The following is a 22,596-nucleotide window of genomic DNA, read 5'->3' on the forward strand; positions in this document are numbered from 1 at the left end:
TTTATTTACAAGAAATTAATCCTATATAATTATTTACTTCATAATTATTATTTTTGTTTTGCTATTGGCTTTACGTCGCACTGACACAACTCCATAATTTTATAAAATATACATTACCTTTAGGAAATGAAAGGACAGAAATATATACAGTACAACCCCTTTTTAACGAATCTCACCGGAATTTGATATTTCTTCCTTAAAAAGGGGTTTTACTTAAAAGGGGGTTCAATGAAAATAAGACACTATATCACAAGAAATAATAATACATTTCTGTCTTTAACTAATGTAATGCCAAGAAATAATAAATCAATGTGTTAGAAATACTAGTCATATTAACAAAAGAATGACAGAAAATTGGGAGCACAACCTGCAGCAAGGAAAAGAGAAATAGATATTACTGACTTGCAGTTTTAACTTGAAGGAACACAGGCCTAACACGATTTTGAAGAGATTTGTGAAAAATAGACCACGAGAACTGTGAAAATAAGCATATTAACTTTCACTTTCTGAAATAGTCTAGTACAGTAGTTTACTTCCTCTTGCCCAGATGTCTCACGGAAATAAGTTTTCTCTCAATTTGGTTGAGGCTGTTGATGAGATCATCATCAACGTTGAAGGAGGAGAAGCAGCAGCAGCAGCAGACAATTCCAGCCCCTCCACTGCTGCCCCAAAAGTTGGTTCTGCTGGGTCATCTTTTCTTCCACTTCAGTACTTTGTCTTTTTTGCATCGTCACAAAGGTCTCCAACACCCATCTGTGGTGCTGAGGTTAGGATATCATCATCATAAGTAACAAATTCTTCGAATCTTGTGGCACTCGAGTCCTTTCATATACCCCCTCCCCAATGTCATCAGTAGTGTCATCTTCATTGAAAAGGTCTGAAATGGCACCAAAAACTGCATGGCCAAAGCAGTTTTGAATAGTGTCTTTCGAGGAAAGAAATAGCTCTTTGAACCAGGGCCTTCCTATACTTCTCTTTCACAGAATGAATAATACCAAGGTATAAAGGCTGCAGGTGACTGGTGCAGTTAGGAGGAAAGGAAACCACTTTGATATTCCACAGGAAAGATGTATCTGAAGGATGAGATGGACATCTATCAGCAGCACTATATCTTCCTTCCTGCCAATCCCATCTTGGCATCCAAGCTTCGTAAAAATTTTAGAAAAATCTCCGATGTAACCCACGCATTTTTGTTAAAATCATATTTACAAGGGAGTGTATGGGTGTTCTTGAAACATCTTGGATTCTTAAATTTTTCAATTAGTGGGTTAATTTTTCATTCCCGTCGCTGTTAATGCATAACAATGCTGTCAGTCTTACTTTACTACTTTTTTTTTTTTTTTGTGGAATTTTTCTCTGCGAACAGCAAATGTCTTGGGCGGGAGCAAATTGTAAAACACTCCCATTTCATCTGCGTTAAAAATATCCTTAGCATCATATCCTTCAAGAAGTCGAGACAATGTATACTTTCTCCAGTTTGCAACTGTATTATCATTAAATTTTGCACTCTTGCTGTGTTTTCGAACAAAAGATTGTGGAGTTTTTTAAAACAATCAAACCAGCCATTAGAAGCATTGAAATCGACCAAACCCAGCTTAAGTGCAATTTCTCGAGTTTTTTTGTTTAAGTATGTTCCCGTCAATTGGAGCGTTCCCACTCCTTTTTCCCTTGAACCATTTCATTAAAATATTTTCAAGTTCCACGTATGGCGAAGAACAAATATTCTTCCGTATTTTTGTCCCAGAACCACACTTCACTTCCGCAGTCGGAATAGCTACCTTCTGTTTCAAGATGCCGAACAGCGTAGAGGGTGCAAAATCATATTTGTTTGCCGTTTGTGACAAAGATACTTGGCTATCCCTTTCAACATCACTAATGATGTTGATATTTTGTTGAAAAGTCAGCTTCTTAGATTTAGCAGCTATAATAAACGTAGTCTGCCATAACTCACAGTGCAACTCTTATCACAGACACAAATGTAACTCATAACACAACTTGGAACGCAGGAACAAAAACAGTGAATGAGGCTGGAAATATTCTTCAGTCTGCGTCCTCCGCGTGATTCTTAAGCAGCGATTGGTGTCGTGAGACAGAAATGCCTATCCAGTGTAACAGCGCTGCGGCTATAGGTTAAGGCAGCTGACCTCACTGAAGACATAACTACTGAACTATCGTTAGTGAACATTCTCCTATTTCAGATAATCGCTGGACATGATATTTAATTTCATTATGAGATTATTTATACATTTTTTAAATTTATGATTATTATTAACTGCCATTATTATGGATGCTGTAAATTATGACAGTAGAAATCTTGCAGGCTTGATGCATGATATGAAATTAATAATTTTTAAGGATATTTGAAGGTCAACTAGTGACCCATCCCGACTAAAAGTGTCCTTACTCCCGAATCGTTAGTGCAAATTATGTACTTTAAAGATTATTTTAATCCTTAATGAGTCCTCACTCCTCATCTTGCCTAGTACGCCTCATTTGGGCTCTGCCGTTGGTTTTTGCGGTTTCCCTATAACTGCATAGCCTTTGGTGGTGCTATTTGAGGAGCCAACCATCCTCTGGGTTGATGACCCAACAGACACAGAAGAGGTTAAACACTTTATTTGGATGTGAAGTGATTTTCTTACCACCGACAATGAACTAAGATTGCTCTAAAGGGCAAATGGTTGGAGATAAGTATATGCCCTCCACTCTACATTTCGTATGCTTACACTTGGGGTCTATCGATGACGGTTCAGGCAGTGTAAGCCCTGGAATGCACAACTTTCTACTTGTTCTGTAATTTTTCTAGAATACATTTTAATTTTGTTCGATATCCATAGCAATTTTCAGCTTCTAATTGCTTTTAATCTTCTCAAATATATCTTTCACTGTAAATCACGTGAAGTTTGCAAGAGACTTCCCGACTAAATGTTTATATTTTGTGAAGTTACTTGTGTCTCTAGGCCGTACAGCTAGTCTCGCCGAAAACTGCTCTACGCTCCCATACAGCCGTCATTCCAGTACTACCTACAGTTCAATGAACATAACTAACCAACAACATCTAGCATGACAGTGACTGCTGCTTGCCAGTAATAGTGATTTCCGGAGGCTGCGCCAATTTATCACGGTTCCACACATCGCTAAAGGAACGTTTTCATTTAGTGCGTTTACTTCGGACTGAGATTACTTGAAAAGGGAAGTTAATCAACATTTAAAGCAAGTTTAGAAAAAATGTATTTTATCGCAAATTTTCGTTACAATGGGATGCGCGATTGTAATTTATGTGAATTATATTCCTTAAAAGCAGACTTTTCCTTATGTCAGGGTTCGTTACAAGGAGGTTTAAATAACATTGTGCTTATGGCGATTGCGCTGGGCCTTACAAAAATCTTCGTTAAAGGCAGGAATTCCTTAAAAGCGGGCACGTTAAAACGGGGTTCTACTATAATAGCCGAAATGAAAGAAGTTCAAGCTAGAGATCCAAAACCTCTCAAAATGTGCTGTTTGAAATGTAAAGAATAACTACACAAAATGACTAATGAACAGGACACAGTTGGGCACAAATATTTAATGAATATTGGGCTCTCTGAGATTGAGACAAAAGACTAGGTAAGCTATGTAGTCACCCTCGTTGACTTGAAAGCCCCTGCAACATCACAGAAAAGGATCCAGGATCCCGACAAAGAGAAATATTGTATGGTTACTAATTTGTTTCATTTCTGAAAAAAAGGAGAATGATTTTGTCTTTGCAGAAGATGTTTCATGAATACTCTTGATGCACTTACCAACAGACAGGGTAATGTTCCTGGAACTTCAAGTGATGACAACAGAGGGAAAAACATCACCTCGCAACAAACACCCTCCTGAGAAACTAACAGAAATAAGTGATCACATTTCATCATTTGCTCAATATATATCACATCGCTAACAATTTAATGTTAATGTCAGCAATGAAATGTTTAAGTCAATAGAGTAATTTCATATACGACTGTTCATCATCACTAGTGGAAGAATCATATCTCTCATTGCTAGTTTCCCATACAGCGTCAAGCTCGGTTTTGTCTAGTGAATAGTGTTGTTAAGCCTTGGCTTGTGTGGCCCACGACACAGTACATTCATTACAACACATAAGCAAAACTAGCTGATTACAAATATCAGCGCAATGTAAAGAAACCACATGACAATTCTGAGCAAGCTAGTTACCTACCCAACCAATGGTATACCAAACTTATTTCAAATAATGAATGCACCCCAGTTTTTCTTCACTACATTCTGAAATAAATATGCATGGAATATTTACATATATATGGTATTTCTGTTGGGAGAAAGTTTATTTTCATACTTGAAAATCTTTGATAGGGTGGGTCGGGGTAATTTATTGAATAAAATTTAACCTAATCTTCATACGCAGATCGGTTTAATATACATTGTTGACTTAACAGGTGTCTAAGCATTAACGCGTTTGTATTGGTCACATTAATAATATCAGGATGAAAAGTTTGTTTTTCCTAGTATTTGAAGAGACGCGTCACATTCAAAGCAGTAGTGCTGGGAACCAAGCTGTGATACAGTAACCAAATTCAAGTATGTACACATTTGAATAAATTTAGCAATGTATTACTAATAGTTTGTTGGTAAATTACAATTCACAAATGTGGGAGAATTTGGGTACACCAAAGTTCAAGTGCCAAGATGGTGAAGCAGTACAGGGGGCAGTAACAGGACAAGATGCACACAAGCAAAGCTGATATTTTGTTGAGTTTTTAACCAAATGGAAGGGGGATGGTTATTGTTACATTCTTCCCCAAGTGGACTGATGGACAAATATCTGAAGGGTTTTCTGTCCCTGATTTTAATGAGAGATATTTTAAATTTACAAAATAAGCCTTCTTAAGAACTTTAGAACTGGCTGGCTGACATTTTGTTATGCTTGTAACAATGTATTTTTGGTTCAAATTTGTCTTAAACTTTATGTACCTACCCAATCTGCACAATTTGTGCTAGGCTATACTTGCCTATAGTTGGGGTTATGTGAGTTTACAAGGACTCTGTAACATGTTTCTCTTCAGTGATACATATTACACCTGAATTCCACCATGGAGTAAATTGGGTGTAGTTGTGCAATAGAAACATTCTAGATGGTCACAGTGCAAACATTAAAAACCTAAGTGGAAAATATTACCATGGTAACGAGCTATGGGTCTCTAAATTTAATAAAATGGCCAATTTTTATATTCAAACTACCCCAGTCCACCCTACCAATCTTTGTCATCATCACATACCTGTGGCCAATTATTTACTTTAATAAATTTTTGGAAGAACAAAATTCATCTGTATAATGTACATACTTAGAAAGACATACTGTACTGTATGTTTTACTGAGACACTATCGGTCTACAAACATGCAAGGAAAAAATGACACTACCACTGCGCAGTTTGAAGTCTCACTTTATAATTTACAAAGAACTTTATCAAATTCAGTTTTGTCCACAATAGGGCCAAAAATTTGGCTCTCAGAGCAAAATTATGTATCTTTCATGTCTTTCACGACCATTAGAAGAGTTTATTCAAACTTCATAACAATGAGTGTTTGTTAACTTACACGAAGGCTAAAATCTGACAGTTAAATGAAATGTAGATAAAATAAAATGTTTTATTTTACAACACAAATTTTGCTGTACAAAATCACTGCTGAGCAATATATTCCATTTGAGCTGCAGCTATACTCTTCATGCCCTCTTGCATCACTTGCAGATTGTTCTTCCAAGAGTAGAGTAGGTCTCTCAACTGCTGCCATTGCGCACGTCCAAAGGTACGGTGCATTGTGCTGGAGATGTATACCTTACGTGCTGCCTGGTCCATACGGGCGCGCACCAGCTTCGTCTTCAGCACTGCAACATAGAGAAGTGGATGGAGAAACTGAATTTAGCACCTATTTAACCAAACATGGAAAGCAGACAAATATACTATTGGAAGAAATACAGGAAGGGAATGAACACTTGAAGAATTTATTCTAAAAATTCATGTTAATGAGTGTTTGTTTAGAATATTTTTCAACTTGTTTAACTTCAACTTTGAAGATGAACATTGAATAATACATACTCAGGACATCAATTTTTAAGTAAATTTGTTATTTTAAACATTTAATATTTTCACAACCCATCTGAACATTGATTAGTGTTGCTATGTCAATTTCAATCGATTTATATAAATTGTCAAACTCAGAAACATAATGCCATGTTGCACAAGAACAAATATGTATTTAATAATAATAATAATAATGTTATTGGCACCAGGTGAGTTGGCCGTGCGGTTAGGAGCGTGCAGCTGTGAGCTTGCATCCGGGAGATAGTGGGTTCGAACCCCACTGTCGGTAGCTTTGAATATGGTTTTCCGTGGTTTCCCATTTTCACACCAGGCAAATGCTGGGGCTGTACCTTAATTAAGGCCATGGCCGCTTCCTTCCCATTCCTAGGCCTTTCCTGCCCCATCGTCACCATAAGACCTGTCTGTGTCGGAGCGACGTAAAGCAACTAGCAAAAAAAGATAAGTTATTGGCTTTACACCCCACTAACTACTTTTACGGTTTTCTAAGAAGTCAAGGTGCCAGAATTTAGTCCCGCAGGAGTTCTTTTATGAGCCAATAAATCTACCGACACAAGGCTGAAGTATCTGAGCACCTTCAAATACCAGCGGACTGGGCCAGGATCAAACCTGCCAAGTTGGGGGTCAGAAGGCCAGCGCCTCAACCGACTGAGCCACTCAGCCTGGCAAAATAAATAAATAAATAAATAAATAAATAAATAAATAAATAAATAAATAAATAAATAAATAAATAAATAAATAAATAAATAAATAAATAAATAAATAAATAAATAAATAAATAAATAAATAAATAAATAAATAAATAAATAAATAAATAAATAAATAAATAAATAAATAAATAAATAAATAAATAAATAAATAAATAAATAAATAAATAAATAAATAAATAAATAAATAAATAAATAAATAAATAAATAAATAAATAAATAAATAAATAAATAAATAAATAAATAAATAAATAAATAAATAAATAAATAAATAAATAAATAAATAAATAAATAAATAAATAAATAAATAAATAAATAAATAAATAAATAAATAAATAAATAAATAAATAAATAAATAAATAAATAAATAAATAAATAAATAAATAAATAAATAAATAAATAAATAAATAAATAAATAAATAAATAAATAAATAAATAAATAAATAAATAAATAAATAAATAAATAAATAAATAAATAAATAAATAAATAAATAAATAAATAAATAAATAAATAAATAAATAAATAAATAAATAAATAAATAAATAAATAAATAAATAAATAAATAAATAAATAAATAAATAAATAAATAAATAAATAAATAAATAAATAAATAAATAAATAAATAAATAAATAAATAAATAAATAAATAAATAAATAAATAAATAAATAAATAAATAAATAAATAAATAAATAAATAAATAAATAAATAAATAAATAAATAAATAAATAAATAAATAAATAAATAAATAAATAAATAAATAAATAAATAAATAAATAAATAAATAAATAAATAAATAAATAAATAAATAAATAAAAAGATATGTATTTACTTGCATAATTTCCCTGCTTTTATTTGAACAATTTTTAACTTAAAAAAAAGGGGGGGGGGGAATATAGGAATTTAATTTTGAATCTAAAATACTGATAGAATTCTGCCACTTTAACATTATGGTCACTCAGTAGTTACTGACACTACAGATCAACTCCTTCGAAGAGAAAGGTTGTTCCTCTTCATGTATTTACACAGCCACTTTCTGCTTGCTTTAAATTTGGAGATTCCAATATTGCTTTTCTCTGCACCACCAGTGCCTTCAACTGTAGCATTTTGTGCAAAACTGAATAGCCATAGTTTCTTAATCCAGTTACCCATTTTAACCGTTGTTTTCCAATTTTTCCATACTGGCCTGATTTTGGTCCCTGAAATGATAAGGCTGTCTTCTTGGCACACTACAATTGTCCTTTTTTATTTATGTCAATAGAGTACACGTAATGGCTTTACAAAAAACTCAGGTGATCATTTCGCTGTAATGCCTGTTTTCCTTACCCATCACTAATTAGGGATGGGACACATGGTTATTTTCCAGTATCATGTTCCTGTGTATTTGTTACAGTGTAGTATTAGAATATAAAAGTAACATAATACAAGTTGTAGGTCGACTTTTGGGAGGAACATCCACTATACCTGCTGCCTCTTGCAGCTCCTAACCGCACCTTAGCAAGTACTTATAAACAGCAAACTACTGTATATCTTCATCTCAGTTTCTTCTCTCCCACTCTCCCTTTCACCAGCTCGTTACTCACATTTTTGACTATTCCTAGAAAATGTTTGTAGTGATCCATATACTCTCCGAGAACTAATACTTCGAAACCTTCATTTATAAAAATCGCCATGTTTGCTAGGTATCTCTGTGTATTCCTAGATATCCAAGGATCTGTATTTAAACAGACACTCGGACCCGACATTATAAAATATGTTGATGAACAAGTGTCATATACACTTCAGATGCTGCTGGAATGAGAGATGAGGAAACAGTCTTATCAGGCAAGGCATAAGCAGAGTTTAATCCAGAACTATTGTTTTTCTTTTTATTTTGCACCGACACAGACTGATCTTATGGTGACAATGGGATGGGATAACACAGGACTAGGACAGAAGCGACCATGCCCTCAACTGAGGAACAGTCCCAGCATTTGCTTGGTGTGTTCATGTTTTTCCACCAAAAACCATCTTTAGGGCTGCTGACAGTGGGATTAGAATCCACCATGTCCCGAATACAAGCGAACAGCTATGTGATGCAAACTATGTAGCCAACTCGCTCTGGAAATCCAGTATAAAAGTCTCCAAAATATTTGTCTTCCACCATAGGATAAAGCTTGGGAATATGCGGTAAACAACTGCGTAAGCGGCTTGTCCAGCGTCTTATTCTGCATATCATTTTTTTTTCCTTTGTTCTGGTAAAAATTATGATAACAGCTGTTGCTGCACTGCCTTGCAAGTTGCAGTCGATGACGAAGTTTCAGGAGGGACAGATACACGTGATGGCACTTACGATGGCTTTTCAGGACCTGGTAAGTTACTAGAGTATCATGTACATTAATGAGATCTACATTAACCAGTTGCATTTTAAAATTATTATTACAGTAGAACCTTGATAATTCAAAATTGGTTAATTCAAAATGCTGCCTAATTTGAAGAATCTCTCGTTCCCGGAAACACAAGGTACGGTTTTGCATGTTATTTAAATTGTTTAATTCGAAATACGGATAATTCGTAATTCGAAGAATAACGTCGGTTCCAATATTGAAATTTAGTCTCTTAATTCGAAATTTTCCTTCATTTTGTTAAAAATAATATTTTACGGCGTAATTTGAATTTAACATTCTCCGTGTCACGATAGAACGTGTCTTCTGGAACATGCAGGCGTATCTTTCCGCACTTTCACTTTGACGTGTCTACAGCGTGCTTCAAGAGTTGCCAAGTTCTAGTGAAATCATAGTTCTTTTGTATTTTTGTAGATTTTACTGAAAGTTTTAGTGTGCAGTTAATAAACTTCGAAGTTGTTATATTTTATTAATACTGCATTTTAGTTTATTGTTACGGTATTATAGTTTAGGGCACATGTGTTCCATTTTTGTGCTGCAAGATGGTTAAGCATCAGTATTCTTCCAAGACACTCAGAGAGAAAGTGAAAATTATAAGGGAGGTCGACAAAGGACAAAAAAATGAAAACTGAAATAACTAAAGACTCTGGAATTCCTGTGTCCACGCTTTCAAAGTTTTTAAAAAATCGTTGAGAGCACAGAAGCTCAGGAAATGCAGGGTGTAAATACAGCAAAGCGAATGCGCATTCGGGGAGCTAAATACCCTGGTTTGGATGTACAATTGATCGAGTGGTTTCGGCATGTTCGGATGAACAATATCCCTGTTAATGGCGATTCTTAAGGGAAAGGTGAATGAACTGACGCTAAAGATGGGGCTTGAGTTTCAGTGTTCAAATGGGTGGAATCAGCGTTTTAAGGAACGGCACAATATCACATGGTAGGCAGTGTGCGGAGAAGCAGAATCAGCGAACACTAGCGATGCAGACAGTTGACGAGAAAGTTTGGCTCAAATAATCAATTCGTATACACCGAACAATATCTTCAATGCCACTAAGTCTGCATTGTTTTTTAATGCCGAGCTGGAACAAAAACAGTGAATGAGGCTGGAAATATTCTTCAGTCTGCGCCCTCCGCATGATTTCTAAGCAGCGATTGGTGTCGCGAGACGGAAATGCCTATTCGGTGTAACAGAACTGCGGCTATAGGTTAAGGCAGCTGACCTCACTGGAGACATAACCAATGAACTATCGTGTTAGTAAAAATTCTCCTTTTTCAGATAAACACTGGACATGATATTTAATTCCATTATGGGATTATTTATACATTTTTTAAATTTATGATTATTATTAATTGCCATTATTATGGATGCTGTAAAATATGACAGTAGAAATCTTGCAGACTTGATGTACGATATGAAATTAATAATTTTTAAGGATATTTGGAGGTCAACTAGTAACCCATCCCGACTAAAACTGTCCTTACTCCCGAATCGTTCGTGCAAATTACGTACTTTAAAGATTATTTTAATCCTTAATGAGTCCTAGAGGAGTTTAAACACTTTATTTGGATGTAAAATTTGGGGAAAATCTCTAATTTATTTACTTATTTCTGTGAAAAGTGATTTTTTTACCACCGACTATGAACTAAAATCGCTCTAAAGGGCAAATGGTTGGAGATCAGTATATGCCCTTGCGGACTTTTTTGTAGAGCTCTACATTTCGTATGCTTACACTTGGGGTCTATCGATGACAGTTCAGGCCTGCGACTGTCTACTTGTTCCGTAATTTTTTTCTAGAATACATTTTCATTTTGTTCGATATCCATAGCAATTTTCAGTTTCTAATTGCTTTTAATCTTCTCAAATATATCTTTCACTGTAAATCACGTTAAGTTTGCAAGAGACTTTCCGCCTAAATGTTTATATTTCATGAAGTTACTTGTGTCTCGCGGCATGTGCGCGTACGTCAGTTATGCCTCTAGGCCGTACAGCTAGTTTCGCCAGAAAATGCACTTCGCTCCCATACAGCCGTCACTCCAATACTACCTACAGTTCAATGAACATAACTAACCAACAACATCTAGCATGGCGGTGACTGCTGCTTTTTTATTTGACTATTTCTAATGTTTCTCTTGCATATAACTATGGAAACTGTCTACAGCTGGCAGCACAGACCAGTACTCCAGGAATAGGCGGGAATTCAACAGCGGAAATATGAAATACATTGAAATTATGAAGGTATTCATTAAGGTAGTGGGCGCGGCCTTTCGAAGGGATGTGCTTGCATCATTTAAATGCCTCAAGAGGACATTTATAAATGGCCGTACAAGAAATAAAATATATCAAAATGTATTGGGTAGAGTAAAAACCTGAATTTCTGTTTTTGGACAATTTTGGCTTAAAAACTCAGTAGGGTCCCCCCTTAAATAAGACAAGTTTCAGAACATGCTGGCTACACAATGTACAGTTTTTTTTTAACACAGTTATCTTTGTCACAGGGCCTTGGTGTACACAGTTGTGCGTTTTTGAAGAAATGAAGTGTTCTGAAATGTCATGACATCAAAAGCGATAGTTTAGGTATTGGTTGTTAGATGATGTCATGAACATACATGGCAGAGAAAATGGTGGATATATTGAATAATTGGCAACCGAGCCGGTCGCTCAAACACTATGTTACCTAACATAGATGAAGCCATTAAATATTGTGTGCTTAACTGGAAGATTATGGGCCATGATTCATTCGTCAGCGCTGTGGCCTTAAGGAAGGCTTTGTATTTCGATAGCGGCTAGCCACGGCATATCGCACACCACTATGTACCTATTTCTTGAGTTATTCAATGAATCAATGTTACTTTTAAAAAGCCTTAATGTTTCCACAACCATACATTTTGCAAAAAGTGAAATAGAAAAAAAGCTGATGACAGAAAACTTCTACATAATAATGGCAGGAAAATTCTGTGAAGTTTCATTTCCCCCCCCCAAATTTCATTTCAAAATTAAGGGTGGAAAAATTTCCTTTACACTAGAGTTGAGCTTGTCAATTTTTTATTTTAACGAAGATGGTATTCTGTAATTTCCCAGACAAACAAGTGCTGGGGCTGTACCTTAATTAATGCCACCACTGTCTCCTTTGCCAAAAACCTATTGTTCCTTTTCATTAACTAAAAGCCTACCTCGTGAAACGTCAAAAACACTAGGGGAAAAACCAACTAAACTAACAAACAACTTTCATGCTTTTTCTTGGCAATGCTGTCAGGATAATTGTCCAGATTGTAGTTATAAAGAATTTTATACTTCAACTGCCATACAAGATAGGTTAAATTAACAGGTGCCCTTCATTGCTCTACTGTATGTAGCATATTACAAATGAAACTGAAACAAAGAACAGTATAGACTCAATTTCATAAAAATGCATTTTCCAGTTTTTCTGTTGCTCTGATGTTATAGACAATGCATGTGCACTTGTGTATATTCCAACTGCTAATAATACATTCCTTTTCTTGGAAATTGGGTTCATGTTTTATATTTTATGTTTCTTTAGTGTGCGGTCAACCCATAAGTAAATGCTATACAGATGTTCAGTTAAGGGTTGACGTGTACCTGATGTACACTACGTAACCCAATAGCTCAAAATCTAACATGAAATTTATGTAGTAATGAGTATTCAATGTTTCAACGAAAGTGGTTAACATGTAATGTCAATTATCATCAAACTAATTTCTTTTACAGTGACCAAAATAAGGTAAAGTTCGTCTTACCATCAATGATGAAACCTTCCACCTCATCAGTGCTGAGTTGTAACTCTTGCTGAATGGTGTCGAAAGTCATTTCAGAATTTCCTTCAGCCAGCTGCATGAAAGTGAGAAGACGCATCTTCTTCATGTTCTGCTCATGATTAAGACCTAGAACAAAATTATATTCAATTATCTCCCTCTCATTCTCTCATTTTAAAATTTTCAACACACTCTTTCACAAAGATTTCCTTCTGTCCTGATGATGAAACAACTTTATAACAACTTATCAATATAATATGGTAAATAGCTAATTTAGAAATCAATATACTGACCAACAGCCTTTGATACAAGGAGACCTTTTGTGGTATACAGTAGTACATGGTTAACACACTGTCCCATAGTGCATTTTCCCAACTGTCAAATCCCAGACCCTAATCTATTAAATACCGTAAAACTTCGGCCACTTTTTCGTATAATTTTAAAAATAAAATGTGAAATATTCACTCTAATTTTCTGAAAAATATAATATAAATTCTGCCATGTTTGTTCTTCATTTTAAAATACAAACATAATTCTAATTGTTATTCAGTAATGAATAATGATTATAGAAAAAGTGGCCGGAGTTGCCCCACGTTTTGGGGTAACTTCGGCCGCCGTAAAAAATAACTCAAGAAACAAAGTTTTCTTCGATGTAGTGTTACTTCGGCCACCATGAATGTTTTTTAAAAACTTGCAAAACAACCAGTGTCAACAATCACAAACCAATTAAAACGATTTATGGTGAAACAGATGTATAGTGATCAAATTCACTTTTTCCCCAAAGAATAAAATAATAATAATGCTATTTGCTTTACGCCCCACTAACTACTTTTACGGTCTTCGGAGACGCCGAGGTGCCGGAATTTAGTCCCGCAGGAGTTCTTTTACGTGCCAGTAAATCTACTGACATGGGGCTGTCGTATTTGAGCACCTTCAAATACCACCGGACTGAGCCAGGATCGAACCTGCCAAGTTGGGGTTAGAAGGCCAGCGCCTTAACCGCCTGAGCCACCCAGCCCGGCTTTCCCCAAAGAAGAAACTATTTTATTTAACCTAAGCGTTCAAGCATTGTATGATATTACAAATTACATGTTACATTGCATAAATATTTGTAATGTTACAAAAGATAATAAATAAAAGATACGGAAATCATAAAGCCCGATTGTACGGAGAGAAAAGGCGCTCGGAAAAGAAGCAATCTTGTAGACTATCCTCATAATACACTCTCTTCTAAATTAGAAACTATCTGGGCCGTCAATCAAGTTCTAAAATGTGTATCGTCCATGAAACTGTCTTTCCCCTCCCTGTCGAGATAAACTTCCCAGTATATTGTTATTGTGCCTTCATTAATCTCTTCTAAAGTGTTCTTGAAGTAAACAGGATTGTAATCACAATATCTGCAGCCACGTAAAGTTTTCCTGTACGTTCTTGGCATGGCCGAAGTCACCCCGGAAGAAGACAACTTTTATCACAAAACTATTTCCTGCAAAACCTATTTGAATAAAATGCATCAAATTGTGCTGATTAGTTACCAGATGAACTTACATTTTGATCGCATAAACCAATGGAATGGAGAATCGAATGCTGGGGCTAGAGAACAGTTTGTTTTCTGCTGTTACCAGAGCAGACAATAGTCGGAGCTGCAGAAAAAAATCAATTGATTCAACAATGAGCCCGCCAATGTTATTTGGACTACCGAGTGTTGATAGAGCATTGTACTGTATGTGCATTTTAGTTGTTGCAAGTGGTTTAGCTTTTCCAGTATAGGACGCAGGAGAAAATAAATGTCACTATTCGTCAGTGGCCGAAGTTACCCCACTTTACGGTACACGTTTAAAAAAGGGAGAGAAAAGCTGAATTATTTCTGTCTTTTGAACATTTGAAATTCTGACTCCTGACATTTGTGATAACAGCTATGGACCTAGCATAATACATGGATGCACATGAACAGTTGCTTCTGATCACAATTAAGTAGTAAACATCACACATACCATATTATGAAAATGATACCGAATTTCCAAACAAAGAACAGTTTTAAATTATTATGATAGCTGATGGCAAGTATTACACAAATGTTCCTATCATTGTGATCAAGAGTAATCAACAGTAATCATATTGCAGACTTTTATCTGGTAGATGAAACTGGAGATATGGAACAAGTTTGCGTAAACAGTTTCCAGAATTAGAGGTGGTATTAAAAACTGCTAAGTAGGGAATGGATGATGAGATTGGTCTGAAATCAAAAGAGGACTACAGCAAGGAAGTACAGTAGAAGTCCGCTATAGCAAGTACGGCATATAATGAGAACCCCGTTATACCGACAACTTTTTTCTGTCCCTTCAAAATTCCTATATTAAACTGTGTATTATCCTTCAGTTACAGCGAGAGCCCTATCGTTGACGCATCCGTTATTATGAGTGATTAAGCGTGAGAGATTTGTTTGTTATCAATATTTATGCCCCCCCCCCCGCGATCATGTTGCATGCAATCGATTATCTTCAGTATTGTTTTCTCGCTATGTCCACTAGCGTGTTCTCTCGTCGACATTTGAAGGCGATGTCGGAGTCTATTAGTAATACCCGCTGACTGCTGTTCTGTAAAGAAAATTTGAATTGAAAGAGAACATATTTTCGTTATAAGTGCGTAAATAACATGTCCAATAACAGTTCTAAACTCGTTAAAAATAAAGGCTGACCAAACGATCGCTTAATTTTAATGAAAAATACTGCAATCAAATAAAAATGGGATACACCTCGAGATATGGCAGAGTGCGTAATTGATTTCAGAGGTTAGTTTATATTTTCTCGCATCTTGTTAAATTATGGAAAGGTTATTATCGTGTAAACTTATAGCGGAAAGGTTATCATTTCTCTACAGTACGGTTAAGTTAGAATAGGTGATGCTGTTTGAATAAGGAAACTGAAACGTTTGCCACAAAATGCGATCGATCATCTTTGGTACGGTATAGTTTTCTCATTTGTACATTTGCGAGTTCTCTCGTCAACATTCGAAGGCAATGTTGGAGTCAATTAGTAATACCCAACGACTGCTGTTCTCTAAAGAAAATTCGAAATGAAAGAGGATAAGGTTCGTAATAAATGCGTAAATAACGTGGCCGACAGCAGTTGTCAACTCATTAAAAATAACGGCTGAAGTAAACAATCTCTTAATTTTAATGTTATATACTGAAATTAATTTTTAAAATGTGATACACCTCCAGATATGACAGAGTAGGTCTACATCACTGATTTCAGAGGATAGTTCATATTTTCTCGCGTCTAGCTAAATTTTGGAAAGACTATTCACATGCAAATTTTTAGCGGGGATAAATCGGCTCTACATGCGTTTCAAATATGTTTTCACGACACATATACGGTTAGGTTAGGTGACGCCATTTGAAGAAGGAAACTCTGGAGTGATACCATACTTCTCTGAATCCAAGACGACGGTTTTTTCCCTCAGAATCTCATGCAAAAAAACCAAGGGTTGTCTTCCATTCACGGCCTAACAGGAATGAATACCACTGGCAACTACCGTGGTAACCACACCGCTTCTTTTCACTCCCGCACGCACACACAAAATCCGTTGACAATAAACGACCGCCTCTTTATTATATATACATCGCTAGCCGTGACAGCTGGTTGTATGGTGCCTGTGTGTAACGTCACTGTATCTCGGGAAATAGTGAAGAGAGAATCACATTCTACTAGCCTCTACAAAAACGTTTCTCAAATCTGCAGAGTGGCATCAAAACATGCGAGCCTTTGAATCCTTAGAAAGGCCACGGCTACTCAGTGGCAGAGTTATAACGCGTCAAATGAACCTGACTCTTAGTAAAATTAAGTTTTATAGACAGCAGGAACATTTTTGTGATGGATAGTCGTAAAAATAAGTGGAACAGGTATTGCCGGCAAATTTTCAACGGGTTCTCGTCGATACCGTATTATGATGCCAATTTTAAGTTAATTGTTATTAAACACTCGGAAATGTAGAATGATTGTGAAGCCGCTAGAAAATATGGCACAGGCCTAAGTAAAGCCACAGTCTAATATATACAATCGCGAAGCTCGGATGACATTTTTCATCCGAGGCGACTACAGCGCTCCATGCGGCGAGGTAGAGGCAACTTGCTAGCAGACAACAGGGAACAAATCACCACTACAGTCTAAAATGGTCATAACTTCTGAACCATTCATGCAAATAATGTCCTGACAAGGTTATTGTAATCCTTATGAACCTGCCAAGTTGGGCTAAGAAGGCCAGCGCTCTACCATGGTCGGTCACTTGCTTTCTTGGCTTACGCTGCCTGAACCGTCAACGATAGACCCCAAGTGTAAGCGTACGAATTGTAGAGTATAAAAACCTCTACAAAAAATTCTGTGATGGTATATATCTATTTCGAACCGGTTGCCCTCTAGTTGCGATTTTATGTTATAGTCCGCGGTAAAAGAACATGACTCCTTAAGATTAAATAAATATTTCGATATTATCCTTGAACTCCTCATCAAAATAAATTGTTTGACCTCCTCCACTATTTCATAAGGATTACGATAACCTTGTCAGGACGTTATTTGCATGAATGGTTCAGAAGTTACGACCATTTTAGACTGTAGTGGTAATTCGTTCCCTGTTGTCCGCTAGCAAGTTGCCTCTACCTCGCCGCTAGAGGTGCTAGTGTCGCTCCAGCTGTCAAGTGGATGAACCTTCCTCTTATTAGAGCTTCGTGACTGTATATAGTAGACTGTGGTAAAGCCAATATTTGGCGTCAGCGTGAAGACAACGATAGCTAAAAAAAATGTGTACTGAACAAAAAGCGCATTCAGTGGTCCGCAACAAGGACGCTTTAAAGACGTCGAAAATTAAATTGTGAGGTATGTGCACGATAAATGCAAGGGTCGAATGGCCATACCGTGGCGCAATAAACTCGTTCGTTGACTTTCAGCGTCCGCGATTAGGCCTATACATCACTAGCCGCTGAAGTTGGCCGAACCCGGCAAGTGAGACGTGCATGTAGCGGTAGCCGGTTATATCTGACGCTGAGTAAAAGTACCATAACAGTTTTATAGACAGCAAGAATATTTTCCTGGCAGATCGCCGTAGTGTAGAGATACTTGGAATAGGTATTGCTGGCAAATTTTCAACGGGTTCTCTTCGGTATTATGATGCAAATTTTAAGTAAATGGTCATTAAACCCGCGGAATAAAGAATAATTGTGCAGCCACAAAAAAATGCAGTATAACGAAAGCCAATGTTCGGCGTCTAAAAATAGTCTAAAATGTGTACTGTACAACAAGGGCATTCATATGATTATACAAAGCACTTTTCGAGCCTGATTAAAATTTTTTGTAGGAAAAAGTGGGGTTCGTCATGGATTCGGAGAAATACGGTACTGTAATTTTTCAGAATGAATTTAAACATACACATTCACATAGCATTGGATTTCAAAATATAACAAACAAGTAAGCCATAGTGTGGATATCATCAGCGGAAACACAAGTTTTGAACAAACTGATCGCCATTTCATACCGATGTTAATGTGTATGGGGGGTTTTCCGACTTTTATACAAAAATCGGATATAACGACAATCCGCTATAGCGAATAAATTTTCCGCTGTTGTGAATTCTCACTATAACGGACTTCTACTGTACCTTGTCAGGACTACTATTCATCATAGTCATGGATCAGATCATAAAATCCATCAAAAAATATTGCAAAGAGCCTAACACACTAATATTTGCAGATGATGTTATTATCTGGAGAGGAGTCCGACTCCTTGGCTGAATGGTCAGCGTACTGGCCTTTGGCTCAGAGGGTCCTGGGTTCGATTCCCGGCCGCGTCGGGGATTTTAACCTTCATTGGTTAATTCCAATGGCTCGGGGGCTGGGGAATTGTACTGTCCCCAACATCCCTCCAACTCGCACACCACTATCCTCCACCACAATAACATGCAGTTACCTACACATGGCAGATGCCGCGCACCCTCATCGGAGGGTCTGCCTTACAAGGGCTGCACGCGGCTGGAAATAGCCACACAAAATTATTATTATTATTATTATTATTATTATTATTATTATTATTATTATTATTATAATCTGGAGAGGAGTGCAACAGGCTTCGGCAGCCAGCACAATTCCTACCCTCGCCACTAGATGGGGGATTCATTCATTCCATTCCTGACCCTGTCAAATGACTGGGAACAGGCTGAAGATCTTCATTTCAAAATGAAGCAGAAGTACAGGAAAACCTAACTCTTTGGAATGGCAAGTTTAAAGAATCTGGACTAAACACCAGTAAAATAAAAACTGCTGAAATGACTATACAGAAAAGGCACAGATTCAAACATTTTTCTGGAGGGAACTCTTTTACAAGGAATCTGTTTCTAACTTGAAATACCTTGGAAGTACCAGTATCATTTCAAAAGATAACACAATAAACCAAGAAATACTTAATTAGACTCAGAAAGCTTCTCAATTTTATTTTCACGTGAGCTACCGTGGGATGATAAAATACCCCAGAAAGCAAAATTGACCGTGTTTCATACCTTCTTCATTCCAATTATCACCTATGAACTCGAAACATGTACTCTACATAGCAAGACTAATAGGAAAATCCAGTCAACAAAAATGAAATTCATCAGAACAATGAACCAAAACTAGGAAAGACAAGATTAGAAATGAAGCAAACAGGAAGGAGGCTGGTATCAAAATACCTGTTACCAAGCTTTTAGGCAGAAGCAGGCTACAATGGTTTGGACATGTTATGAGGATGGAGAGAACGAGAACAGCAGGGACTATTTTGACAGAGAAATGAAAGAGGAGAGGCCAGTAGGGAGGCCAAGGAATCAGGCCAAGGAGGTCAGTATGAGGAATTTCAAGTGGGAGGACATAGAGAAACAGAAACTATACTTTGACAGGAAGAAGTGGCAAGTGCTTGTACACCACACTCGGGAAACTGGAGCTGGAAAATGATGATGGTGATGATGATTATTATTATTATTATTATTATTATTAAAAACAGCACTGTGTAGCAATAGAAACAACTGACATAGTGCGACGTTATGTCAAGTTTTGTTATGTTCATCATCAGCTTACCTTTCCAGCGAGCCGGGTAGGGTGTTTGAAAATGGGCGTCTTCCAAAGTTGCCTATTAAAAAAGATTTTGTTGTCCACGACAGATTCCCAATTCCATCCTCTTCTCTTCAGGTCTTCCCTCAGTTGGTCCATCCATCTTCTTCTTGGTCTTCCAGCTGGTCTTCTACTTGTTATTCTCTCTTTTCCAAATAAGCACACGGTAATGTGCTATTCATTCGTTTAACATGCCCAAACCATTTTAGTCTAGATGATCTAAGTCTTTCCTCCATCGATTCATTTAGACCTAGGTTAGATCGGATCTCATCATTTTTTACGTGATCAAGTCATGTCTTTTGGAGGGCAGTTCTAAGAAATTTCATTTCACAGGCTTGAATCCTACTACAATCCTTTGATGGTAGTGTGCTGGTTTCCAGATAATATGTAAGGATGGGAATGAAATATAACTTGTACAGGGTCATTTTTGTTCTTCGTGGGACCTTCTCATCCCATAGTAGGTGCCTAACGATACTGTAAAAGTTAGAGCCTTTCGTTACTCTGTTTGTTATTTCTATCTCAGCTCTGTTATTACTAGCCATTACACTTCCTAATAACTGAATTGGTGTACTACTTCAACTTGGTGGTCCTGTATTTTTATGTTGCATTCTGTATTATGTCTGCTGATTTTCAATGCTACTGTTTTTGATGAGTTCAATTTCATCCATAATCATCAAACTTCTTACACCATGCATTCAGATTATTTTGCACTCCCTCCTCTGTTTCATTCCATATTGCCACATCGTCTGCAAACACCAGAGCCTGAATATCTTTATTACCTTTTAGTTCCTTTAAAATGGTATCCAGAAGAGGTCATAAGGCACTTCCCTGTTGTACTCCTTTGGTTGTATTGAACCATTCAGAGTGACCATCTCCAATACTGACACAGCTTTTGCAATTAGTGTACAGAATTTGGATCTTCCTAATAAGGTACTCCGGTACCCCAAGTTTTCTAAGACTTTTCCAAATAGCTGATCTAGGAACATTATCATATGCCTTTTCAAGGTCCATAAACACAATAATTAGGTCTTTTCCTCTTTCCCAGTGATTTTCTGCCACATCCTCAAAGCAAACAGGTCTGTTGTGCTTCTTTCAGCCCTAAAGCCATGTTGTTCCTCTTCTAAGATAGGCTCTAGTATACCCCTTACTCTGGCTTCAATGATCTTCTCCATAATTTTAAGCTGTGTGGTAAGAGTGTAATGCCTCTCTAATTTTCACTTTTCCTTCTACTTCCTTTCTTAAAGATAGGAGCTATCACCCCTTTTTTCCAATCTTCAGGTATTTCGTTATCCTTCCATATGGTTCTGAGAACTCTATACAGCCACTGTATTCCTGGCAGACCAGCAGCTTTAATCATGTCAGCTGTAACTTCATCAGCTCCTGCTGACTTAGCGATAACTCTCGATGTCCCTTTCTTATCGATTGTTCGACTTAGTGGCATACGGAAACTGACTGGCGTCTTTCACTTTACGCTTCTCAATCACAAAGTGATGAAAATCAATTACGTTTTGGTTGAAATCATTCGGCATTTTGTGGCATAATGTTGTTCTTTGTTGAAGAGAAAGTCCATTTCTCTTCATAAAATTAATGAATCCTCGGCTAACCTTCAAGTCCAAGACACTCATTCCATGTGCAGCAGCTATTTCTCGTCCTTTGAAATACAGTATTACGTGAGAAATGGCATATCCAACGTTGCGTAACAAAATCATATATTTAAGCAGATCCTCCTCTACATTTGGAAACTTGTTGCTTTTTGGTCCGCGAAATGCTTTGCAAGACTTGTCGGTTGCTTGAAGTACACTTCTCTGTTACTGCAGTAGCGTACGTTGCATTTGGACACTGAATACTTATGGCCCGCTGCCCTATCTCCATATGTTTCGGCGTAACTGATCACCACAAGTTTATATGATGCAGTATTACTTGAATACTTGCTCACTGTGGACTAACAAACAATTTTAAGATCACATAAAACGCATGTCTCGTACCCGAAACACTCGTAAAATACGTTTGTATCAGACTGGAATAGACTATCACTAGTCACTTCTGGACTGATTTGCTCACGGAATTAGTGCAGTGGTATTTCCAATCGGCGGATAATAGCACGTTACCCGGTATTTGGAATGCCCGGTTTTGCAATAGGAAGGCTGCTACCTGAGTAGCTGAAATCATTGGGCATTTTGTGGCATAATGTTGTTCTTCACTGAAGAGAAAGTCCATTTCTCTTCATAAAATTAATGAAGCCACGGCTAACCTGAACATTTCTTTTTCTCCACTTTGGACCCAAAAATATTGGGATGAGTAAATTATGCAAGGGCGTTAATTATGCGAGAAAATACGATATATCCTTCCTCATAGGGTTGGTGTCAGGAAGAACATCCAGTCGTAGAACTGGGCCAAATCTACATCATGTGCCAACTCCAATAAACTGGGAAAAAGGCCGGGAAGAAAAAGAATGCCAGACAATGATATAGCGTTGTTCCATACTTTCATGTACAATGCCAGCAACG

General features: G+C 36.7%; 1 protein-coding gene across 1 annotated transcript in view; it reads right to left on the bottom strand.

Annotated features, from left to right (window-relative positions):
- Positions 1–5,278: 5,278 nt before the first annotated feature.
- The window catches only part of eIF3m (eukaryotic translation initiation factor 3 subunit m), a 57,270-nt gene continuing 39,952 nt past the window's right edge, over positions 5,279–22,596 (bottom strand). The window contains exons 6-7 of the mRNA XM_067142684.2: positions 12,949–13,092; positions 5,279–5,888 (exon numbers count right to left, since the gene is read on the bottom strand). Of these exons, the coding sequence (XP_066998785.1) occupies positions 5,683–5,888; positions 12,949–13,092 (350 nt within the window). The 3' untranslated portion in view covers positions 5,279–5,682. The remainder of the gene's footprint in view (positions 5,889–12,948; positions 13,093–22,596) is intronic.

This window comes from Anabrus simplex, chromosome 3 (assembly GCF_040414725.1).
Source record: "Anabrus simplex isolate iqAnaSimp1 chromosome 3, ASM4041472v1, whole genome shotgun sequence".
NCBI lineage: Eukaryota > Metazoa > Arthropoda > Insecta > Orthoptera > Tettigoniidae > Anabrus > Anabrus simplex.